This window comes from Erithacus rubecula (assembly GCF_903797595.1).
Source record: "Erithacus rubecula genome assembly, chromosome: 3".
Taxonomy (NCBI): Eukaryota; Metazoa; Chordata; class Aves; order Passeriformes; family Muscicapidae; genus Erithacus; species Erithacus rubecula.
The window spans coordinates 138,580,965-138,603,042 of NC_136689.1; the positions used below are offsets into that span (position 1 = coordinate 138,580,965).

Genomic DNA, 22,078 nt, shown 5'->3' on the forward strand with positions numbered 1-22,078 from the left:
CCCGCCGCGATCGCGGCCGCTCCGCCGAGAGCGGGGCATAAGCAGGGCGGAGAGGCGGGGCTTAACCGCGGCACAGCCAATGAAAGCGCGGAGAGGCATTGATTGGCAGCGGCGCTGCCCAATAGAAGAGCGGGATTGGGAGAGGCGGTGGGGGGGAGGAGCGCAGGGGCCGTTGCCCGTGGCAACGGTGGGAATTAGCACGCTGGTGACGTCACGGTGGGCGGGGCGCTAAGCCACGCCCACGCGCGCCGCTGGACTCGCCCCCCCCACCCGCGGCTCCACATCTGGGTGAACACATCTGGATGAGCCCAGCCAAAACAAGGGGCGCCCTCCCCATCCCGGCCACATCTGCACCGACCTCCCCCATTCCAGCCGCCTCTGGGCCTGTCCCCACTGCCTGCCGCACATCTGGGGCCTTGGCTGTCCCCACCCCGGCCACATCTGGATGGCCCCACCTGCCACAAGGAGGCCCCGCCCCCATCCCAGACACATCTGGGCTCCTGCACTTCTAACCCCCCTGGCCACATCTGGGTGGTCCCTCCCCCTTGCCCTGTTGTAGCCATGGTAGCTGGTCCCATATAAACCATAGTTCAATATGAAATATAATAAAAAATTAATGAAGAAATAAAATCAAATCAATTTTATTCCTTTTTGCAGGCAAATCCTGCCTCATATTCCCAGTCTGAACCTTTATCACCGACCACGAGAAGGTCCCTGAGTCTACATGGGCCACAATAAAATTAAAGAGTGATAAATCCCATTCATATCCATGGGACACAGGGAATTCCATGCCTATCCAGCTGTTTATTGGGTGGAAAATGTTAGCCCAGGATACATTAAATATTTTATAGGGTGTGGATTTATTTTATGACTATGTATATTAAACCTGTTCCATTTTTCCCAGTTATTTTTTCTCATCAGGGCTTCAAGGACTGTGTGATCCCAAGGAAGGGCTTCTCTCTCTCCAGGATTTTTCAATGCAGAAGGAAAAGTTGTACTAGAAAAGTGGAATTACTGATGATTCTGGAATATTTCATGCATACATTCCCCAACTGTCACCAAACAGTGCAGGGATCCCATTCCAGTCTGGTTTTCCCTAAAGATGAGCCAAACACCCTTTGTGCTCCACTTTTCCCAAGCAGAGCTTTGGATGGAGCCATCCCATTCCAACTCCCCCTATTTCAAAGAGCACCTATGAAGGGAAAATCCATAAAAGCACACAATTTTTTTTAAGGGATTTATCCCAGCTTGAGGAGCAAACTGATTTTTCCCAACTCACATCCCTGCAAAACCCATTTTTTCCCATCCTGGACACGGAAAACTTAGGAAAAACCTTCACAGAGCTGAAATAATCTTCCATAATCCAGGGGAAAACTGGGAGAAATTCAAACCCAAGCTGTCCTTGGAAGGAGGTGGACAAGGACAAACAAGCCTTGGCTTGAATTTGTCCTTCCCTGCTCCCTTCCCTGGGGCTGGCTCCCATCCCTGGACAGCCTCATCCAGCCTGAAAGGTGGCTTGGCTCTGTTTTTCCTGGGATGGTGCAACAGGGATCAAAGAGGTTTTTCCCAGCTCCATCCCTCCCTCCGGGGGTTTCCGTCCCCGCCTCCATCCGGGCGGGACCTTCCCAAGGGAATGCGGGTCCCCCCTGCTGCTCGTCCCGGCTGGGGATTCCACCAGGAGGAGTGGCTTTTGTTGGCCCCCAAAATCCTTGAGTTTTGCTGGAGTTTTGGGATGGTTTGGGTCAGTATGGGCTTGAAAGGTCATCCAGTATTTAGGGCAGGGAGAGCTTCCACTCGAAGAGGGTGATCCAAGAGTTTGGACATTTCCAGGGATGGGGCAGCCACAACTTCTCTGGGAATTCCATTCCAGCCTCACAGCCAAAACTTCTTTCCCAAAATCCCATCTAATCTCACTTTATTCCAGTTTAAAGCCATTCCCTGTGTCCTGTCCCTCCATCCCTTTTTCCAAATCCCTCTCCAGCTCTCCTGGAGCCCCTAAAAACTGGAACAAGCTGTGAGCTCTCCCTGGATCCTTCTTTTCTCCCCTAATTTGGGGAAACTTTTCCACGTTGTCCCTATTCCCCATCCCATTCCCAGGTGTTCTGCTTACACCTGTTTTGGGATGGATGAGGACTTTGCAAGGCTCAGCTGGGAAGAGGATCCTGGAGACATCAGGGGCAGGTGGAAGCAATGAATCCCATGAAAAGGGCTGGAGAGGAGTGGGATAGGTTTCAGAATATGGGATGGGACATTTTTATGGGCAAAAGGATCCATTGGGATCTGGACTTTGTGCCCAGACCCCTCCACATCCAACCATGGAGCTCTGATGGATGAGAGGCAGCTGAGAAAAGATGGATTGGGGGATTAATTTAATGATGTGATTGAAGAGGAAGCATCTCCTGCTAAGTAGGCTTTTCCCAGATTATTTTAAAATCTGCATTTTCGGCCCCATTCTCCACCTGAGTGGTCCAAAATATTTCTCTTCTTCCCAGGTCTCCTTGCTGAGGAGTTGCTGGTTGAGGGGCAGTCCCAAAATTCAGCTTTTGGGCTAAAACTTCATTTCCCAGGGTGCATCTTGGGCTGGGAGCCTCCCATCAGGCTGAGGGAGACTTTAAAGGAGTTTCCTGGGGTGGGGGGATTTCCCTTAGGTGAGCAGTGAGGTGTTCTCCAGCCTGGCTGGATTGGGAATGTCCTTCTGTAGCAACTGAGCTTCATTCCAGGTGCTCTTGGGACAGCAAAACCTGGTAAAACATGGAGTTTGTCCATATTTTTTCCAAGTGTTTTCTACTCCCAGAAAAATTTTCGGGATGTTTCATACTGGTTTTCACTCTTTGAGAAATCCTGAGGTTTTTGTTTTTTTTTTTTTCCCTCAGTGTGGAGGATTTTCATGGATGGAGACCAGGAATATGACCTGTATTCCTTTCATTCTCTTGAGTTTCTCGGGAAAACAGGGATTTGGGAGAGTCTGGTTGCTTCATGAGAAGAAGGGAGGGGAGAGGTGGTGGTGGGAACCCAATATCTCAATTTACCCCATTTCTCTGCTGTGCTTAATTAGTGTTAATAGTGGTGGTGGAAGCTGTGAATTTCCTTTTTTTTTCCCCTTTTCTTGTCTTTTATTTCGCTGCCTCCAACAGAAGTTCAGGGACTTGAGCTAAAGGGTTTTCCTTCTTTTTTTTTTTCCAATATGAGTCCCTGTTAAAGCTGAGCTGGACCCTGTGTGCCCCTAACTTTGGGATTGAGTTGCTGAGGTTTCCTTGGAGAGCAAAACTGGGGTGGCACCAACCCTGTGCTGCTTCCCTCTCATTCCAGTGCCCATCCTTGGATTCTCTGCCTTAGCACTCCCAAAAAATTGTGGATGGCACAGCCATGGGGATGTCAGAAACCAGTGGGGTGAAGAGCAGCAGCAGGTGAGTACCACAGAGAATGGCAGGGAATTTTTGGGATGCTCCAGCTTTGTTATCCCACTGGATTTCCTGGGAATTTCACTGCTCCAGCAGAGAAAATGCTCCAAAATTCCTTTTGGGAGTTTTTGGTGCTGCTGGGCACAAGGATTAGGAAGTATGGCATCATGGCATGGTTTGTTGTCACCACTGAGGGGTTGGTTTCAGTGGGATCAATTCTCTCTTATCCCAGGAAACAGGAGAATGAGTTGGAAAGAGAGCAGGAGAAGCCAAAGGAACTCCCAGTGAAGAAGAAAAAGGAGCTGGAATCCACAGTGAAGGTACCAACCCCCACTCTGTGCATTGGGGGGAGCCTTTTAATTATCCCAAAATTCTGTAGGAATCAAACCCATGGCATGAACTTCCTTTTCCTTTATCTTGCTCTGTCCTGGTGCAAAGAATTCCATGGTGAAAGGGAAGAAGGAGAATCCATCAGAAGCCAAGGAAAAGCCAGTGCAGGAGAACATCATCAGCAGGTCAGTCCTGGGATTGGGATGGGATCTGCAGGGCTGGGGTTTTCCAGCTGGGATATCCCAGAGTTGTGCATGGGAATGGCACAACCAGCTCTGCTTTCCTTGTGGTATCAAAAGGAGTTTTTAATAGGGAAAAATAAAGGGCACAGAGTGATGAGGAAAGGGAATCCACTTAAGCTGAAGGAGGGAAAGTTTAGATTGGATATTGGGAAGGAATTCCACCCTGGGAGGGTGGTGAGCCCCTGGCAGGGGTTTCTCAGAGAAGCTGTGGCTGCTCCATCCCTGGCAGTGTCCAAGGCCAGGTTGGATGGAGCTTGGAAAAAACCTGGGATAGTGGAAGATGTCCCTGCCTGTGGAACAAAATAATCCCTTCCAACCCACTCCATGATCCTAAAATGTGTGTGTCCCTTCTCTGTCCCCTTTCTGGCCAAGAAGCTCCCTGAAGCAGGAGGCTGCAGCTGGGAAAGGCTGGAGCCTCTGGAATGGGATCCAAGCCCAGGAGGGAGCTGCATCTGGCTTGGTATGTGGAGCTGGTTGGGCTGAAGGATTGGGGAGCATTCCTGTGCTCCCTGAAAAGAGCTTTTGGGCATCTGGAGTTCAATTAAGGGATGAATTTCCTGGTTTTGGGGTTGAATCCATCACACTTTGGTGTTGGCCCAAACTGGCACCAGTGGTGAGCACTGGGATATGAGTGACTTTCACTTCCTAAGCAGGAGGTTGGGATTGGGAATCTCTTCCTCAGGAATTTTATTTTCACTGCTTTCCTTGTTCCTGCCCCCTGGAAGTGTCCAGGGCCAGGTTGGTTGGAGCTTGGCTCAACCTGGGATAGTGGAAGGTGGGGGTGAAATGAGATGATCCTTAAAATCCTTTCCAACCCAAACCATTCCATGGTCTTTGGCTGGTGCTGGAGAACACAAATCCCAGCAAATTCCCACTGTATTTTGCTTTTCCTGGGTTAATTTGCCTTCTCAGTGTATAAATCCAGCAGAGATGCTTTTCCTTTTCCCCCCTCTTTCCATCCCTCTCACAAACAGGATCCCAAATATCCCCAAACTCTGCTGGATGGATCAATATGTTCCTGACATTCCAACAACCACCATTTTTGCAGGCAAAAATGACTTTGGCAGCTGATGGCTCTTCCTGAGTTTCCCAGCTGAGTTTCTGAAGGATTGTGAATCCAAGAGCAGGAGTGTTCCCAGGGAATGAAAGTTTATATGGACATAACCAACCTGTAATTAACTCAAGGTTTTATTTGCCCCTTAATGAGTTCACCCAGCAGCTTTCAGGAAAAAAATCCCTGTGTGGTTTTGGCTTCCCTTGAAAGCCTTGGGAAGAGAAACTTGGGGAGCTCAGGGTTTGGAGTGGGAACCCCAGTACTTGGCAAGCCCTGGGTGAGGCTGGGATGAGTTTTGGGATGTTTTGTGTGGTCAGGAGCAGGAGAAAATGGTTCCAGCTTGGGAAACAAGTGTGAAAACAGTGGGATGGGATTTCTGGTGGCCTCCAAGGGACAGAATTTAGAGCTCTGTGTCCTCTCCAAGCTTTATTTTCCCTATTTTTTTTTTTTTTTTCATTCTCCAGGATTTCTGGTGGCCTCCATGGGTCACATTTTAGGACTCCTCTGACCTCATTTTCTTTTAGGTCCCCATTTTCTCTGTATTTTGATGTTTTTTTCATTTCTCCAGGATTTCTGGTGACCTCTGTGGGCCAAATTTTAGGAATCTTTTTCTGTGTCCTCTGACCTCACGTTCTTTTAGCTCCTACCCCCATTTTCCATATATTTTGGTGGGTTTTTTTTTTTCCTTTTCCCAGGATTTTTAGTGGCCTCCAAGAGTCACATTTTAAGGATTTGTTTGTGTCCCCTCTGAGCTCATTTTCTTTTTTATTTTCCCCCATTTTCTGTATGTTTTTTTCTTTTTCCTTGCTTTCTGCCCATCCTCATTGTATTTCCCACCCTGTGCCTTTGCTCCCCACCTCTCTTTCCCTCTTGCCATCTGCTGCAAGGCTGATTTCATCTTCCAAGCACCTGGAATTTGATCCATGTTTATTTTGGAGCCCTCCCATCCCTTCTGTTCCCTGGGTTGCTCTCCCAGCAGTGCTTCCAATGAGCAGGTGCTTGAGGAGGGCTGAGAGTTTTCCTTTATTTATCCGTGAAATTCCTTTGTTGTGCTGTTGGAAGGAAACCAGGGATTTCCTAACCCCATAAAACCTCAAAACTTGGGAAAAGCTTTGAGTATTTTGTATTTTGAGTTCCTGGATTCCAGCCAAGGGGGCAGAGGGAGGAAAAAGTGCTGGCTTGGGGCTGATGCTGTGCCAGGGAAACTTTCCCAAATCATTAATATTTTCCAGGAGGAGACCAAAGCAAACCCCCCTCAAGGGCCACCAGTGAGGCTGGAAGACTCTTCCAGGTGAGTTGGGTCATTTTTTGGGTTGTTTTTCTTCCAGAAAACTGGAATTTTGTCCTTTTTTTCCTCCCTGTGGAGCTGCACATTCCTGATTTTTCCCTCCTGGATTGTTGGTTCCTCCCCAGAGCAGCTTCCCCACATCCTGGTGTTTTCTATGACTTTAAAGCTTCCCCAAAAACATCCCAAGTGGAATTTGAGGGTGGAGAGGGAAGTCCCAGCCCCATCCACCCTTCCCAGTCAGCAGGGTGTGATTGCTCAGGTGCACATTCCTACATAAATTTGGGGAAATCCTGTTTGGGGAACAACCACCCTCCTAAATCCCGGACAAAGGCAGTTCCTTCCTTCTAGGAAGCAAGAATTCCTAAAGCTGCTTAATCCTCTCAAAATTTCCCAGTTCTCTAATAAAATCTTTGGAGGAAGGAGCCAATCCCAAAAGTTGGTGGGATTTTGCTTTTGGAATCATGGGATTTTGCTTTTGGAAGGGCTGAGTGTGTTTTACAGGATGATTTTCCCCAAGTTTAGTCTGACCTTTTTCCAGTGTGGAAAATGCATCCTGCTCCTGGTTTGGTTTTGGTTTTTTTTATTGGGAACTTGTTTCCTTCCCAAGCCAGCTCGAAGGCTTTTCTTGCCTTGATGTCCCACAGCCTGGTAATTAATTATCTGCTTAGATTAATTCATAGGAAGGGTCCAAAATTCACTTTTACTGTTGCAGAAATTTTGGCTAAAAGCAGGAATTGTGGCTCTTCTCTCTTGGGAAATCCAGGAAGAGTGATCATGGTCTTGCTTGGGAGGAAGAAACTGAATTTCCAACTGTTTTTTTTGGGAAGGATTAGAGCAGTTGGCTGTGCTGGGCTCCTGTTGGAGGATCCAGGAGCTGGGAAAAGCAGGGAATGGATCTGATTCCTGGCTTGAGCTTAACTCCAGGCTTAGCTAGGATGGACCAGAGGACTTGAGAGGTGACAATGTCCCAGAAGGAAAAGCCCCAGATTTCCCTGTGGGAAAGGGACACCATCACCTCAATATTAAACTCATGGAATTCTTAAGGTTGGAAAAAATACCCAAAGTCACCACTAAACCCTGTCCCAAAGCAGCACATCCACAGGTTTTTGGAACACTTCCCACCTGGACAGCCTCTTCCAGTGCTTGACCACTGGAAATTGGGATTTTTTTCCTAATGCTCCACCAAAATCCACCCTTTGGAGCTGTAGGCTCAGCCTAAGAGACATGAGCTTGGTTTAGGCTGTGCTGCTGTTTTTTCATTCTTATTTTGCTTGGCTTTTCTGGAATATGAACAACTTGAGGACTCACAGCTCCCTGCCTACCTTGAAGCCTTGGGAGAAATTATTGGGGCAGGCTGGTGCTTTATAATGATTGCAAATCCCAGAGAATTCCCAAAGATTGACCTGAGCTCTCTGCTGAGCAGGGAAACACTACTGGATCTGCTCCTTTGAATTTCCTCATCCCATAAAATCCAGAGTGGGGCCATTCCCTGCTGCCTTGGGTTATCTCCATGGTGGGAGGGAAATGAGAGAACAATTCCCCAATTTGGGATGTGCTGGTGGTGAGAACTGGCTGTGATGTCATTGCAGGTCCAGGGACAAATCCCAGAGAACAGGACCTGCAGTGGGAGAGCAGCTCTTGGAGACCCAGAATGGAATTGGGGTAGGAAAACTGGGGGGAATGTCACCCCCTGGACCTAATCCTGCATCTTTGGGATTTGGGATAACATCTTTATTTTCCCAACATCTCTTCCCTTATTCCTGCTTCCCACAGGTCCCCAGTGAAGGTGTTGGTGGTGGGGTTGAATCCCCCTCTGGGGATCCTTTGGAGAGGGATGTGGGGATCACAGCTGTGATGGAGAAGGAGCTGGATGCCCCAATCCCACAGCAGGAAGAGGATTCCCAAACCCTGAAAAGAAAAAGAGGGAAGAATCAGGAGGAAAATGAGCAGGAAAAGGGGTTGAAGGGAAAAAGAATGAAAAAACAGGAGGAAAATAAGCAGGAAAAGGGGTTGAAGGGAAAAAGAATGAAAAAACAGGAGGAAAATAAGCAGGAAAAGGGGTTGAATGGAAAAAGAATGAAAAAACAGGAGGAAAATAAGCAGGAAAAGGGGTTGAATGGAAAAAGAATGAAGAAACAAGAGGAAAATAAGCAGGAAAAAGGATTGAAGAGAAAAAGAGGGAAGAAGGATAAATTGGAGGATTTGATGGATGGCATTGAGGAAGAGGAGGGGGATGAGGGCAGGAATTGGGAAGGGGGAGAGGGAAGAGCCAAAAAACTGAGAAGGAAGAGCAGCCAGGGATGGGATGATGGGGAAAAAAAGAAGGAGAAAGAAAAAGCAAAGAAACACAGGAAGGGGAAAGTGAAGGGGGTGGAAAAGGTGGGGAAGAGGAAAATAAAGAAGGAAAAATTGCTGGAAGAGGAGCAAGAGATGGAGAAAGGGGAAGAGAGGGTGGGAAGGGGAAGTGGAGATGGAAAAGGAATAAAGGAGGAGGAAGAGGTGGAGGAAAAAGGGGAGGAAGTTTTGGGGGAGACTGGGAGTGCAGGGATGGGGCAGGAGGGAGATGAAGGGAATGGAGATGCTCCAGTGAAAGAGAAAAAGCAGAAAAAGAAGAAGAAAAAGCCAGAGGGGGACACAAAAGAGACAAAGAGTGAAGAGGATGAAACCCCAGGCAAAACTGAGAAAAGGAAATCCAAGGAGGGAGAAGAAAAGAAAAAGAAGAATAATAAGACAAAAAAACAGAAGGAAGAAGAAAAAGAGGCAGAAAGCAAATGGAAATGGTAAATTCCAGCACACCTTTGGCAGGTCTAACTCTGGGACTGGAATTTTAATTTTATTTTGTGGGCTAAAGAGTGAAAATTCCGATTTTTTGGCTATTTTCCTATATTCCCTTTAGCCTTGAACTTCTCACTCTTTGGAAGTGAGTGAGAAATAAGGGAGAGGTCCTGGATGCAGAGCAGGATTTGTATCATAATTATTTTTACTTTTAAATTTATTTATGATAATTATATCTCTCCTCTGATTTTCCTGGTGCTTGTTCTGGGAAGGGAGAAGCTCATAATTATTGGAATGAAATAATAATAATAATAATTAATAATAATAAAGTCCAAGACAGCAACACTTCTTTCAGGGAGCTGTAGAGGGGCTGAATTCCTTCCCCAGCAGATTTGGGGTGATCCAGGCAGGTTTTTTTACAGGAATGGATGTGGGATGTGGCTGTTGGGTGCTGGATTATTTTTTTGGAAATGTGACTTTAACCACTTGGTGTCACTCTCTGCCAAATTTCCCCAAGGTCTGGGACAGGGTGGGAGGATTTTTGGGATCCTTTTGCTGCCTTTCTCTGCTGCTTTCAGCCCAAATTCCTGGAGTTTGTTGGTTTTCCTCTGTTTTTATGGCAAAACTCTTTTTTGGATACCACAGATTTTATTCCACTCTGCTCCTTATGGGGAGGAAAAAAAAAAATCACAAATAACTTCTGGGGCACTGCTGAGTGAGAAACGGGAATTTTGCTTTCTCTGTGTGGAATCTTGCTGTGTTTTCCTTGGAATCACTATTTATTTTTTTTTTATTTTTATTTTTTTCCCTGTTGATGCTGGGATTAAGGGGCCAGTGGCAGCCTGGCTGTGCTGAGCTGTGGGACACAGATCCCTGCCTGTCCCCTGCTGTCACCAGCACTTTTCCTCTGACCTTAACCTGTGGTTTTATCCCCTTTTTTAAAGCCCTGCTTTTCTAGTTGGATTTTTTAACATTATTTTTTTTTTTCATTTTTTTTTAAATTTAATTTTATTGGAATTTTTGTTGCTGTTTAAATCCTCAGAGTTAAAATGTGTAGTGGCTTTAAAATCCCATTTTCTCCAGCAGGGGGGGAAAAATTCCTTAAGATTTATTTCCTTTAAAATCAGGGAAAGATTCCTTAGATTTATTTGCATTAAAATCAAAGTTATGAATATTTCCCAGAGAAGCCCTGGCTGCCCCATCCCTGGAAGTTTTCCTTGGATTGGATGGAGTTTGGAGCAACCTGAATTAGTGAAAAGTGTCCCTGCCCATGAAAAAAGTTTGGAATGAAGGTCTTTTCTCCCCCCTTGAGTTCCTCCATCTCACCACACCTCAGTTTAATTTTTCCATATTTTAAAGAAGAGGGAAACTGAGGCAGCAGCAGAAAAAAAAAAAAAAAATCCCACAAACCTGGAGTTTGTACCAGCTCTCGCTGCTCTGAGCATCTTCCCAGTGTGACCTTGGGATATTGGATAAATTTGGGATATTCATGGGATTCCTGTGTGCCCATTGCAGGTGGGAAGAGGAGAAGAAGGAGGATGGAGTGAAATGGATGCAGCTGGAGCACAGAGGGCCCTACTTTGTGCCCCTCTACGAGCCCCTGCCTGAGGATGTGCACTTTTATTATGATGGTACAGCTGTGATGGGACCTTGGGGTGGTGCCCTCTCCTCAGGGAAGAGGAATATCCCATTGGAAAAGCCATGGGTTAAAGCTGGAGCATCTTACAGATTATTGGAATTATGGGTTTTTTTGGGAGCTGATCCCAATGCCTGTTTTTTCTCACCAAGCTGAATTTTGGGTTTGAGATTTATCAGCTCATCCATGCTTTCCCATGAGCTGGAAAAATGGGATTTTACTGATCCATGACCTCTGACTGACACATCCAAGGATTTTCTTGGGCTGCTCCAAGTTCCTGATGTCCCCAGGGTCACCTCCCATCACCTGAGAGCAGCTCAGGGTGTCACTGGGGGACAGATCCAGCAGCCAAATTTTCCTCTGTGTTTCCCTGCTCTCAGTTCATCCCTGAACTCATTTCTGATGGATCAAAGGGAAAGGGGAAAATAAGGACATTGGGGGATGCTGGAGATGGAATGGGATCACATTCCCTTGGTGTTGCTCAGTTCCTTGGGGCTTCCCATACTTTTTTGCAGAAGGGAAAAGGCAATTTTGGGAAAAGGGGGTGCCTGGCAGCTGCAAAAGGCACAGCTGGGACATCCAGGGGCTGTCAGGAATTTTGGCTCCATGAGGAGGAGCCTTGACAGGGTTTGGAGTTTCTCTGGGATCTCTGAGGTGTTTGGATATGGGCTGGTGGCTTTGGGATCTTTGATGTTGACTTTTTTCCTAAAAAATCTCCCTGTTCTTGGATGGAAAAGTTTTTTGTGGACAGGCAACAACCCCAAGATGATGAGCTGGTGTGGGGAGTGTCATGGGGCTGCTTCAAGGCTCCATTCCCTTCAGCCCAGAAATCCCAAAAAAAGGTGTTTCAAATAGGAATCAACCATTCCCTGAACATCTGCAGAGGACTTTTTCCTATAAAAAAAAAAGTTATTTCCAAGTTAATTCCTAGGATGAGCCAAGATACTCCTTGGTTTTGTTGCATTTTTCCAGCCAAAGAGCTCAAGGGGTGATGGTGGCTTTGCCTGCAAGAAATTATTCAAAATCCTTAGAAAATCTAAGAAATAATCCAAGATTCTGCTCAGAGCAGTTGCGGCTGCCCCATCCCTGGAAGTTCCAGGTTGGACAGGGCTTAGAGCAACCTAGGATAGTGGAAATTATCCCTGCCTCTCTTTTCCCAGGAAAACCCTTGAAGCTGAGCCTGGCTACGGAGGAAATTGCCACATTTTATGCCAAAATGTTGGATCATGAGTACACCACCAAGGAGATCTTCCAGAACAACTTCTTCCATGACTGGAGGAAGGTACCAGCCCTGGATATCCCTCAAACCCACCAGCCCCAGGCTGTGGTGTGGGATGGAGGGAATGGGGGGATTTACTCCTTAATTATAATTATGAGGTTCTAAATCCTTGATTTATTTTCATATTTTTTGTGGGTTTGGGCTGGGATTTGCTTTCTGTGCTCCCTCTTGAGTTTTAGTGATGGGTGCAGCTGGTGAGTCTTGCAAACAGCTCCAAAAACAGTTTGGGGCACCAAAGGAATGACTTCTTATCCCAAAACAACCCAAAACTCTTTCTAAGGAATGTTTACACCTTCCAAATATATTTGGTGCTGTCCCTGCAGTTCAATTTGGGGACATTTTTCCATATTAGGCTCTTCCACCCCAGAACTGGCTGTTTTCTCAAAGAGCTGCAGTGTGAGTCTTTATTCCTTTTTCCAAGGACAGGCACCATGTGGAATCAGTTTTGCCTCCTGGATTTCCCCAGCCCCTCTCATCATCTCTTTTCCCAGGAAATGACCTCAGAGGAGCAAGAGATAATCAAGGACCTGGACAAATGTGACTTCAAGGAGATCCACAAATATTTTGTGGACAAAAATGAGGCTCGGAAAGCTCTTCCCAAGGAGGAGAAGCAGGTCAGGGCTGACACATTTTGGGTCCAGTTTTGAGAATTTTGGCTCTTTGTCTTTCCTAGTGTTGTGCCCTGAGCTTGGATTTCCTTAATCCAGCTCTGTCTCCATGGCCATTGTCCTCCTCTTCATGAATTTTACCAGCACATCCCATGGCTTTGCAAGGTGCCAATCATCCTTGGATATTTTTTGGAGTCTTTCCTTGCCCAGAGGATTGTGGATTTTGCCAAAGGAATGATGGCACTCAGTCTTCTTGCTTGGAATGTTTAAGATCCTTTCCAATCCAAACCATTCTGTTTATTTAATTTTTTTTTTTTATTATTTTTGGTGATGTCCTGCTTTCAGAAGCTGAAGGAGGAGGCAGATAAGATCCAGGAGGAATATGGATACTGCATCCTGGATGGGCACAGGGAGAAGATTGGCAACTTCAAAACTGAGCCTCCAGGGCTGTTCCGTGGCCGTGGGGAGCACCCCAAAATGGGGATGCTCAAGAAGAGGATCATGCCAGAAGATGTCATCATCAACTGCAGCAGGTGGGCTGTGCTGGAAATGCTGAGCTCCTGGGGCTTCCCTTGGGATTGGGGAGAACTTCTGCTGCTCAGAATTGGGGTTTTTCCATCTTCTAAAATCCCTGTTTTCCATATCCTGAGAGTGGTTTTGTGTGAGCTGAACTGCTCTTAAGCTACCCATTTTTGAAGATCTTGATTGAAAACATTCCCCACCAGTTCAGCAAGTTTTCCTGTTGTTCCCAGCATCCAAATGTGATAAACATCTGATTGTGGGAAGGGTCTGGAGCAGCTGAGGGAGCTGGAGGGGCTCAGCCTGGAGAAAAGAAAGTTTGGGGGGACCTTCTACAACTCTGCACTCTGTGATGGGAGGATAGAGCCACATATGGCTTGGTTTCTTCTCCCAGAAAAAAAAAATTAAAAAATGATAGGAAAAAAGGAAATGGCCTCAAGTTGTGCCTGAGGAGGTTTAGTTTGGATATTAAGGAAAACTCAAGCACTGGAAGAGGCTGCTCAGGGCAGTGTGGAGCCAGCAGCCCTGCAGGGATGTGAAAGCTGTGTGGATGTGGCACTTGGGGACATGGTTTGGTGGTCCTGGCAGTGCCAGTTCATTGTTGGACTTGATCTTGGAGGACTTCAATAATTCCATGTTGTGCAGTGATTCCAGGTGGATTCAGTGTTTTTTCAATGTGAGCATCCTTGGCTCACTGCAAACTTCATTCCTCATGGTCTGAGGGCTCTAATCCTGCTCTTCCCACAGGGATTCCAAGATTCCTGAGCCCCCAGAGGGTCACAGGTGGAAGGAGGTTCGCTTTGACAACACGGTCACCTGGCTGGCCTCGTGGACAGAGAACATCCAGAACACCTTCAAGTACATCATGCTGAACCCCAGCTCCAAGCTGAAGGTTGGAATGGTTCCCTTGGTCAGCTGAAAAAATCTGGGGAAGCCAAGATGTGGAATAGCAATTTTTTTTGTTGTTTTTTTTTTCTGGGTCTTCTCTTAAAAGTGGATAAACAAAATGGGGGCTGAAAGGATCCACAGGAACCGGAGTTGGGTTCATTTATACCAGGAAGTGGAGGGTAGGAAGAGATGGGATTGAGCTCTGTGGGAAGAGAAAGGGGATTTAAGGCTGTTTCCAATGGCTCAAGGAAAGTGGGAATGCTGCCCAGGTGGACACAACTGAGCCAATGCTGTGCCAGTCCACACTGGTGTCCAAGGAGCACCTTTGACCATGGATTGACTGTTTGGTCCTTGCCAGGCTCTGGCTGGTGGAGAACACTGACCTAGCCAGGATCCAGACCCAGCACAGAAACCCTGGATGAGCTGTTTTTCCATTTTATTCCCTTCATGGATTTTTTTTTTTTTTTCCCAAGAAAACAATGAGGTTTGAGCAGGATTTAGATGCGGGAGGTGTTTCTAGAGCAGGACTTGGCTGGTAGGGGTGGAATCAAGATGGGGCATGGAATGGCAAATATCCTGGTTTCCCATTCCAGGGGGAGAAGGACTGGGAGAAATACGAGGTAGCTCGGCGCCTCAAGGGTGTTGTCCACACCATCCGGGCTCAGTACAGAAGAGACTGGAAATCCAAGGAGATCAAGGAGAGGCAGAGAGCAGTGGCCCTCTACTTCATTGATAAGGTACTCCCAGCCTCACCCCATCCATGTGGAATTTGGGAATTTGCTTCCCTACTCTTCCCCAGCGTGTCGATTTTGGGGTTTGCTGGTTCTGTATGAGGAATCTGGGGGTGGTTGTGGAATCCTGGAATGGTTTGGTTGGATCATCTCATTCCAACCTCCTGCTGTGGGCAGGGACATCTTTCACTTGACCCATCCAGCCTGGATTTGAGTATTTCCAGAGGTGGGCAAGATTAAAGTTGTCCCTAGTGTAAGGTGCCCCTGCCCACTGCAGGGGGTTGCACCCAAGTGATCTTGAAGGTCCTTTCCAAATCATTCCATGAATCCACAGATGGAGATGATTGGATCTCCTCTCTCTAGCCCAATGTGGGAAAGGGGAATTGAGGTGGGATATTATGGGATGGATAACTCCTTGTGTTTTACCAATGTAAAGAGTATTGGTCTAATACCAATACTCAGCTGTGACAGACAAGAGACTCTCTAACAGTTTAAAGTTACAAAGTGTGTGTTTATTGAGTGCTGGGCAGCAGAGTGAGGTAATCCTCTAATATTCACTGCAAAATCACAGGTGATCACAAAATCTATTTATTGACAAAGGATTCAAACAAATCCATATTCATAATAACAGCCCCTCCCATTCCTCTCTTCCTATGGTAATTAGCTTGAATGGCTATTAAGCATTGATTGATTTCTTAAATTAAGTCTGGGGTCATTTTTTTGTCAGGAGGGGTCTTAAAAGGATCCTGAGCTCTCGACCTTTCCTATCACTGACAATACAAATGATTTCTGGGGATAGTCCAGTTTTTCAAAGAATGGGTTTCTGGTTTTATTGTCTATGTTCCTTTGGTTCTGCTCACTAGTTTTGTCTTTTCCCATTGTAAGCACAGCTGAGCAAACATGAAATGACAGGCAATCAATTATTCAAGTTTCAGATAACTACCTCAAACCTGGTTTTCCTTCTGACTTTTATTTTCAGCAAGACCTGGCTATCCACTTGCTTTTTAATTGATTCTAATGAATAACTTTTAACGAAAATCCTAATTTTTCTAAGATTAGCGTTTTGCTCGTTTTCCTCCCAGCTGGCCCTGCGAGCTGGGAACGAGAAGGAGGAAGGGGAGACTGCAGACACAGTGGGCTGCTGCTCCCTGAGGGTGGAGCACATCCAGCTGCACCCCCAGCTGGATGGGCAGCAGCACGTGGTGGAGTTTGACTTCCTTGGCAAAGATTCCATCCGTTACTACAACAAAGTGTCCGTGGAGAAGCCGGTGAGTGGGGCAGGAATTGGAGGAAGAGCTTGGTTATCTGGGTTCTCTTGATGTTTATCAGTCCCCCAAATTCCCATCCCAAACCTGCTGCCAAGATGTGCTCTAACCCTGGAGAATGGGGGAAATTTTGGGATAGAATTGCCAAGGTTGAACCCACCTCTTGCTGGAGTTGGCTCGTGGGTGTCAGGACTTGGAAGTGTCTCTATTTCTAATGAATAATTTTCCTCTGCTTATGGGAAAGAAGATTTTAATGGTGTTGGTGGAGAAACTGGAAATGTCTGAGCTGGGAAAGATGAAGGGGAACACCCAGTGGCACCCTGAAGTTGGGAAGGTTGGTGGGATGTGCCAACACGAGGGTGAATCAGAGTCTGTCTGGAGGAGGAGGGAGATGAGGGAGATGTCTGGGATCAATTCATTCCTTGGCCCTGACCAGGGCTGTCCTTTCCACCTCTTCAGGTGTTCAAGAACCTGCAACTGTTCTTGAAGAACAAGGAGCCCACTGATGACCTCTTTGACCAGCTCACTGTGAGTTGTCAGCTCAAAGCTTTTCAAAGAGTTCTGGTGGCCCTGGGAGAAGAAAAACCAAACCATGGCACCTTTGGTGGTCATCCCTTTGCCTTATTTTTCCTCTCTGCTCTCTAGGGGACACCCTGTGAGATTTTCCAGACTCTTTCTGCCTCTTTCTTCCCTGTGTCCCTGCTGAGGAGCTGGATTCCTTCTCCTTCTCTCCTCCAACTCACCCACTTGGGCTTTTTTTTTTAGCCTGGGAAGGACTGCCCACATTTATTTATTTATTTATTCATTTATTATTTAATTATTACTGGAGGTACCAGACCTCAGCTTTTTGATGTTTTTGCACCTCATTAGGACCCTACAGAAGTGGGAGAGGTTGCTGGAGGGATGTGCTGCCTTCCCTCCTGGAAAAACCTCTTCCCTCATCTTCCTTGAGATGGGATATGGGATGGACAAGCAGCTCTGTGTTCTCTGTAGAACAGGGATGTGATATTGGATGTGAGATCAGGAATGTTCATTTGGAAAAGACCTCCAAGATCATCAAATCCAAGCATTAACCCAGCATTGCCAGGTCCATACTAACCATGTTCCCAAGTGCTAATGTGTGTCCTCTTGGATATAGATGAGCAGAAATTGCTGACTTGGAGATTTTTTTTTTTTTTTTTTTTTTTTTTTGTGGATTTAGGCAGAATTTTAGGCCAGTTTTGTGCAGATGATGATCTGACCCCACAGGTAGCTCTACAAGCTGCAGGACTTTTGTTAATGCCTAATTTTGGCTGCTTAGGCAGAAGATGGTCTAAAAAGAGATTAGTCCAGGCTTCTCCCTGTTCTATTCCTTGGTGGAATCATGGAATGGTTTGGGTAGGAAGGGACTCTAAAGACTGCCAGATTCCAAATCCCTGCCATTGGCAAAGACAATTCCACTATCCCAGATTGTTCCAAACTCCATCCAACCTGGCCTTGAGCAATTCCAGGGATGGAGCAGCCACAGCTTCTGTGGGAATTCCATTCCAGGACCTCCCCTCCCACACAGCCAGGAATTCCTTCCCAATATCCCATCAAATACTGTCAGTTTGAAGCCATTCCTCCTTTTCCTGTCACTAGAGCCCCTGCTGTGAGTTTCCCCACACTTTTCCCTGTTTTCCCACCTCCAGACAAGCTTCCTGAACAAACACCTCCAGCACCTCATGGATGGTTTAACAGCCAAAGTCTTCAGGACCTACAATGCTTCCATCACCCTGCAGGAGCAGCTCAAGGCTCTCACCAACCGTGAGTTCCAGTGGCTGTGGGGGACCAAAGGGCTCAGGAATTTCCATCCATTGCCTTGGCATCCCTAAAACTGTCCCACCTGGGCAGGTGATGCCCCACAGAGTGGGGTGGGAGTAGCACATGGGGGTGAGCAGCAAGCTGGGGATGTTTTAGGTGAGAAATGGTAACTGATGGCCAGGGTGGGAATATTTTTCCTTCTTTTCCTTGTGTTGCTGGTTGGTTGCAGTATTTCTGCCTCCTTGGGTACATCAGGGATGAGTCACAGCATCAGATTGTGATGCTCAATTGTCCTTCCCCAGTTCCCACAAGCATTGCTGCTCTCCCTGGGGATAGAATGCAATGGCAACTTGTCTACTTCCCTTCTGCTGCATTCCCTGCTTTTCCCAGCTCCTGGAATGGAGTCAGTGATGCTTTCATGTCTTTCCAGCTGAAGACAACGTTGCAGGAAAGCTCCTGTCCTACAACAGAGCCAACAGAGCTGTGGCCATCCTGTGCAACCATCAGAGGTCTGTGCCAAAAACTTTTGCCAGGTCCATGCAAGTCCTGCAGGAAAAGGTGAGGCAGACCCAGCTGAGAGATCCCAGACCTAAACCCAGGTTTTATTTTTGGGCTGGGGTGATGTCTGAAGGAATCACTTTGGTCAAGAACATCAGGGGATGTCCTGGGAATAGTGGATTGCAGCCCAGGGGGGTGGAGAGGGATGTGGTGACCTCAAATGCTGGAGGAAGCACATTTGGCACGGGATTTGGGTGAGTTTTTATGAGATTGGGGCATTTTTCATCACTCACTGTCTTCAAACCAAGCTGGGGGATTTTTGTGATGTTAACTCTAACCCAGTTGGATCAAGATCAGGGGAAATTGGCTTCCCTGTCTTTTTTCAGGAGAGCAGCTTCAAAATACCCTAAATTGCCACTTTTTAATTGTCCTCAGGTTTTGCTGGTGGACTGTGACTTCTCTGAGGGCTCTGGTGCTGTCACAATTCCCTCAGGCAGATACAGAAGATGAACAGATTTAGGGGCTCCAAGTGTTTGTGGCATCTGGGCTGGGATGATATTTTAGAAGATGCTAAAAAAATATGTTTGAGCCCAGAAAATGCTGCAGAGACAAATTTGGGAAGTAGGGTTGGTAAGAAATTGAGGAATGCTGTGTGAAGGAAAAGAGGGAGGAAGCTGAAACCTTCAGGGAGGTTGGGAGTGTTGTCTGACTTTTCCACCTTCACAGATTGATGCCAAGAAGAAACAAGTGGAGGAAGCCCAGGAAGAAGTGAAAAAAGCTGAGGATGAGTGTAAAGACACAGGAGATGCCAAAGCAGAAGCGTGGGTGGCTTTTCCTTGGAATCCTCTCTAGCAGAGGGATCCAGAGGGCCCAAGGATGGGGCTGATGTGTCCCAACCCCCTTCAGAACAGAAATGCCCCTGTTTGGGATTGGGATCTGCTTGTCCCATGAAAGTTTGGAAGATGGTTAAGATCTTGTGGGTGGTTCCCTTCAGAGAAACCTCCCACTGTCCCAGGTTGCTCCAAGCTTTGTCCAACATGGCCTTGGACACTTCCAGGGATGGGGCAGCCACAGCTTCTCTGAGCAACCCATTCCAGGTTGCTGGGTTTTGTTTGCCCACTTTTGGTGGTGGAAATTGCATTTTTTTTTCCTCTTAATTTTCAATATTAAAAAAAATTATCTTACTATAACTAAACCCTTTAAAAATAGGTTAGTGCTAAATGGCACCTCTGACTCTGCCATTCCAGAGAATTTCTGGGCTTTGGGACATTCTGTGTTGTTCCTTCTGTGCCCTCAGCAATGTGGAGAAGAAGAAGAAGCTACTGAAGAGGCTGGAGGAGCAACTGGCCAAGTTGAACGTCCAGGCCACAGACAAAGAGGAGAACAAGCAAATAGCTCTGGGCACATCCAAGCTGAATTACCTGGATCCCAGGATCAGTGTGGCTTGGTGAGTCTTGGGTGTGAAATCATGGGATGGTTTGGGTTGGAAAGGACCTTTTAAAATTTGTGGGGTTGGTTCAATGGGCAGAGGCACCTCCTGCTATTCCAGGCTGCTCCAAGCCCCATCCAGCCTGGCTTGGGCACCTCCAAGGATGCACTGGAGAGGACACTGCTGGCTAACTGGTCCCCATTTAGGTTTTTTTTTTTTCTGCACAGGTGCAAGAAATTTGGGATTCCCATTGAGAAGATCTACAACAAGACCCAGAGGGAGAAGTTTGCCTGGGCCATTGACATGGCTGGCGAGGACTTTGAATTCTGAGCTGGTGCCTTCCATGTAAAATCCCAAATCCTGCTCATTTCCTGCTGTTGGGAAGCTTTTTTTTTTTTTTTTTTAATTTTTTTTATTTTAAAATTGCTGCTGCTGGGGGCAGAGGGTTGTCAGAGTTTGGTGCCTTTTTTGTTGTTGTATGGAAAATCAAACACTTGTATTTTCAGCTCAAACAGATATTGCTGATTGGGATTTTTGGACTTGGGGAAACTCTTAATTCCTCTTCAGAGTTTCCAAGTACTTGGGATTTTTTTTTTCTTTCTTCCTCTGGAGTCTTGTAAGGAGATTAAATAAGAGCCTTAATTGTGCTGATCAACAAGAGCAGGTCTAATCCTGTTTCCTTGGTGGAGTGGAGCTGTGCTGCCCTTTCCAGACTGAGTGGGAGGGATGGGGAAACACGGGGTGGTGACAGCAGAAAAATGGGGAACTGCAACATAAAACCCAGGATTGGGTTAGGGATGCACTGGGGGGAAAGGAAAAACCTCAGGATTTACATTTTGGGGGGACTTTGTGCCCTTTGACCTCCCGGAGAGGAGAAAGTGTGCAATTGCAGGGATATTAAATGGAAAAAAAACCTGGGAGGGAGTTTGTGTCATGTCAGGAGAGGGGAAGATGTTGGATTTAAAAGCAGTTTCACATTGCAGGGGGTTAAAATTCACCTTTGTCATGAACAAAGTGTATTTTAAGCACCTCCATGTAGTTAAATTTTTGTCTGGGAGAGGACCATGTTTATTTCCTGATTTTCTTCATTTGGCTCTGGCTCAGCTCCTGTATCCAGAGCAGAAACTGAACTGTCCAGACAGAGGTTTAAGAAATAAGGAATTTCCTAGAAAATAAGATGATGCTGGGCCAGGCTCTGTGGGATGTGTGGTGGGGAGTGGGATCAGTATTCCTGGAGCTGCTCCTGTGTTGGGATTGACACCTTTGGCATCATCACAGAATTCCCTCCAGCTGGGAATGGAGCAGGCGGGGACCAACAGCAGAAACTGGTTGTGTTGGCTGCTTAAACTGGCTGCTTTCCACATCCCCAGAAAAAAGGTAATTTCAGCACATTCCTGGCAGAATTCCCACATCCCAGTGAACCCCAGGTGTGAGCAAACTGTTCCATTGGCAGCAAAACCTCCTGGCACCTCAGGGCTGATATCCAGAGCTCTGTATTCCAAAGCTCCTGGTGCTTCCCACGTGTTTATTTCCACTCATTCTCATGTTGAAATTGTTGCTGTTTTGGTTGGAAATTGAGTTCATTAAAACCAGGAGTAATTTAGGTTTTTTTTTTTTTCTGATTATCCATGACTTGGAGGCTTTTTACAACTCATTCCATGTGTGGTTCTGGATGTTCCCTCCCTGGAAGTGTCCAAAGTTAAGCTGGATGAAGCTTTGAGCAGCCTGGGATTGTGGAAGGTGTCCCTGCCCATGGCAGGATCTTTAAGGTTCCTTTCAATCCAAACCATTCTGGAATTCTATAAAATGAAGGAGCAGTTCCAGAAAGGATGGGCTGTTGCTGTCCCAAGTGGTTCTGTCCATCCTCACCCTCTTTTTCCTGGAGTTCTCCAAATGTTTCTGGCAATATTCCATGGATTTTCCCATGCCCTAATGCCCAGGAGCTTTTCCTCCTGCTCAGGATCATGCTCCTATCCCAGAGGGGAGGATCCCTCTTCCATCCCAATAATTTGGGATTATTTAATGGCTCCAAGCAATGCTGATGTGCTCAGATGACCCATTCTCACTTTGGCCCTTCCAGGCATGATTTCTCCTCCTTTTTTCCAAGTTTTCATCCCAAAAAATCTCTGGAAATGGTACTTGAGGATTTGGTTTAATAGTGAATGTGGTCAGACTGGATGATCCTGAAATTTGAGGTTGTAGGCAGAGGAAAACCCGTGTTTGATGCCTTTTGCTAACCCAAGATCATGACAACTCCAAGGCAAAAGTTTAACATTTTTCCATTGTGATGACTTCCTCTTTTTATTTAAAAATGGGAAGCTGTGGCTTGTGACAAAACCAGAAATGACACCTT

The 22,078-nt window shown here is 46.6% G+C and overlaps 2 protein-coding genes across 2 annotated transcripts; both read left to right on the forward strand.

Annotated features, from left to right (window-relative positions):
- Window positions 1-2,647: 2,647 nt before the first annotated feature.
- Window positions 2,648-9,239, forward strand: LOC306799053 (uncharacterized protein; the record flags this gene model as incomplete). The annotated part of the gene is made up of 9 exons (XM_079299568.1): window positions 2,648-2,744; window positions 3,310-3,411; window positions 3,641-3,721; window positions 3,840-3,916; window positions 4,346-4,433; window positions 6,260-6,318; window positions 7,905-7,977; window positions 8,089-8,375; window positions 9,212-9,239. The coding sequence occupies exons 4-9, from the start codon at window positions 3,846-3,848 to the stop codon at window positions 9,237-9,239; spliced, it is 606 nt and encodes a 201-aa protein (XP_079155694.1). The 5' UTR covers window positions 2,648-2,744; window positions 3,310-3,411; window positions 3,641-3,721; window positions 3,840-3,845.
- Window positions 8,876-20,129, forward strand: TOP1MT (DNA topoisomerase I mitochondrial). The gene is made up of 14 exons (XM_079299617.1): window positions 8,876-9,095; window positions 10,606-10,721; window positions 11,887-12,008; window positions 12,497-12,619; window positions 12,959-13,146; window positions 13,880-14,024; window positions 14,614-14,757; window positions 15,834-16,019; window positions 16,476-16,544; window positions 17,687-17,801; window positions 18,229-18,356; window positions 19,023-19,117; window positions 19,594-19,743; window positions 19,953-20,129. Exons 2-14 carry the CDS (start codon window positions 10,643-10,645, stop codon window positions 20,053-20,055), a joined length of 1,647 nt encoding a protein of 548 aa, XP_079155743.1. The 5' UTR covers window positions 8,876-9,095; window positions 10,606-10,642; the 3' UTR covers window positions 20,056-20,129.
- Window positions 20,130-22,078: the final 1,949 nt, after the last annotated feature.

Coding starts and splice junctions, on each gene's coding strand:
- TOP1MT (XM_079299617.1), top strand. CDS start 10,643: ATGCAGCTGGAGCACAGAGGGCCCTACTTTGTGCCCCTCTACGAGCCC. Junction 14,758..15,833: donor CCCTCTACTTCATTGATAAG/GTACTCCCAGCC, acceptor TTTTCCTCCCAG/CTGGCCCTGCGAGCTGGGAA. Junction 19,118..19,593: donor GGAGATGCCAAAGCAGAAGC/GTGGGTGGCTTT, acceptor CTGTGCCCTCAG/CAATGTGGAGAAGAAGAAGA.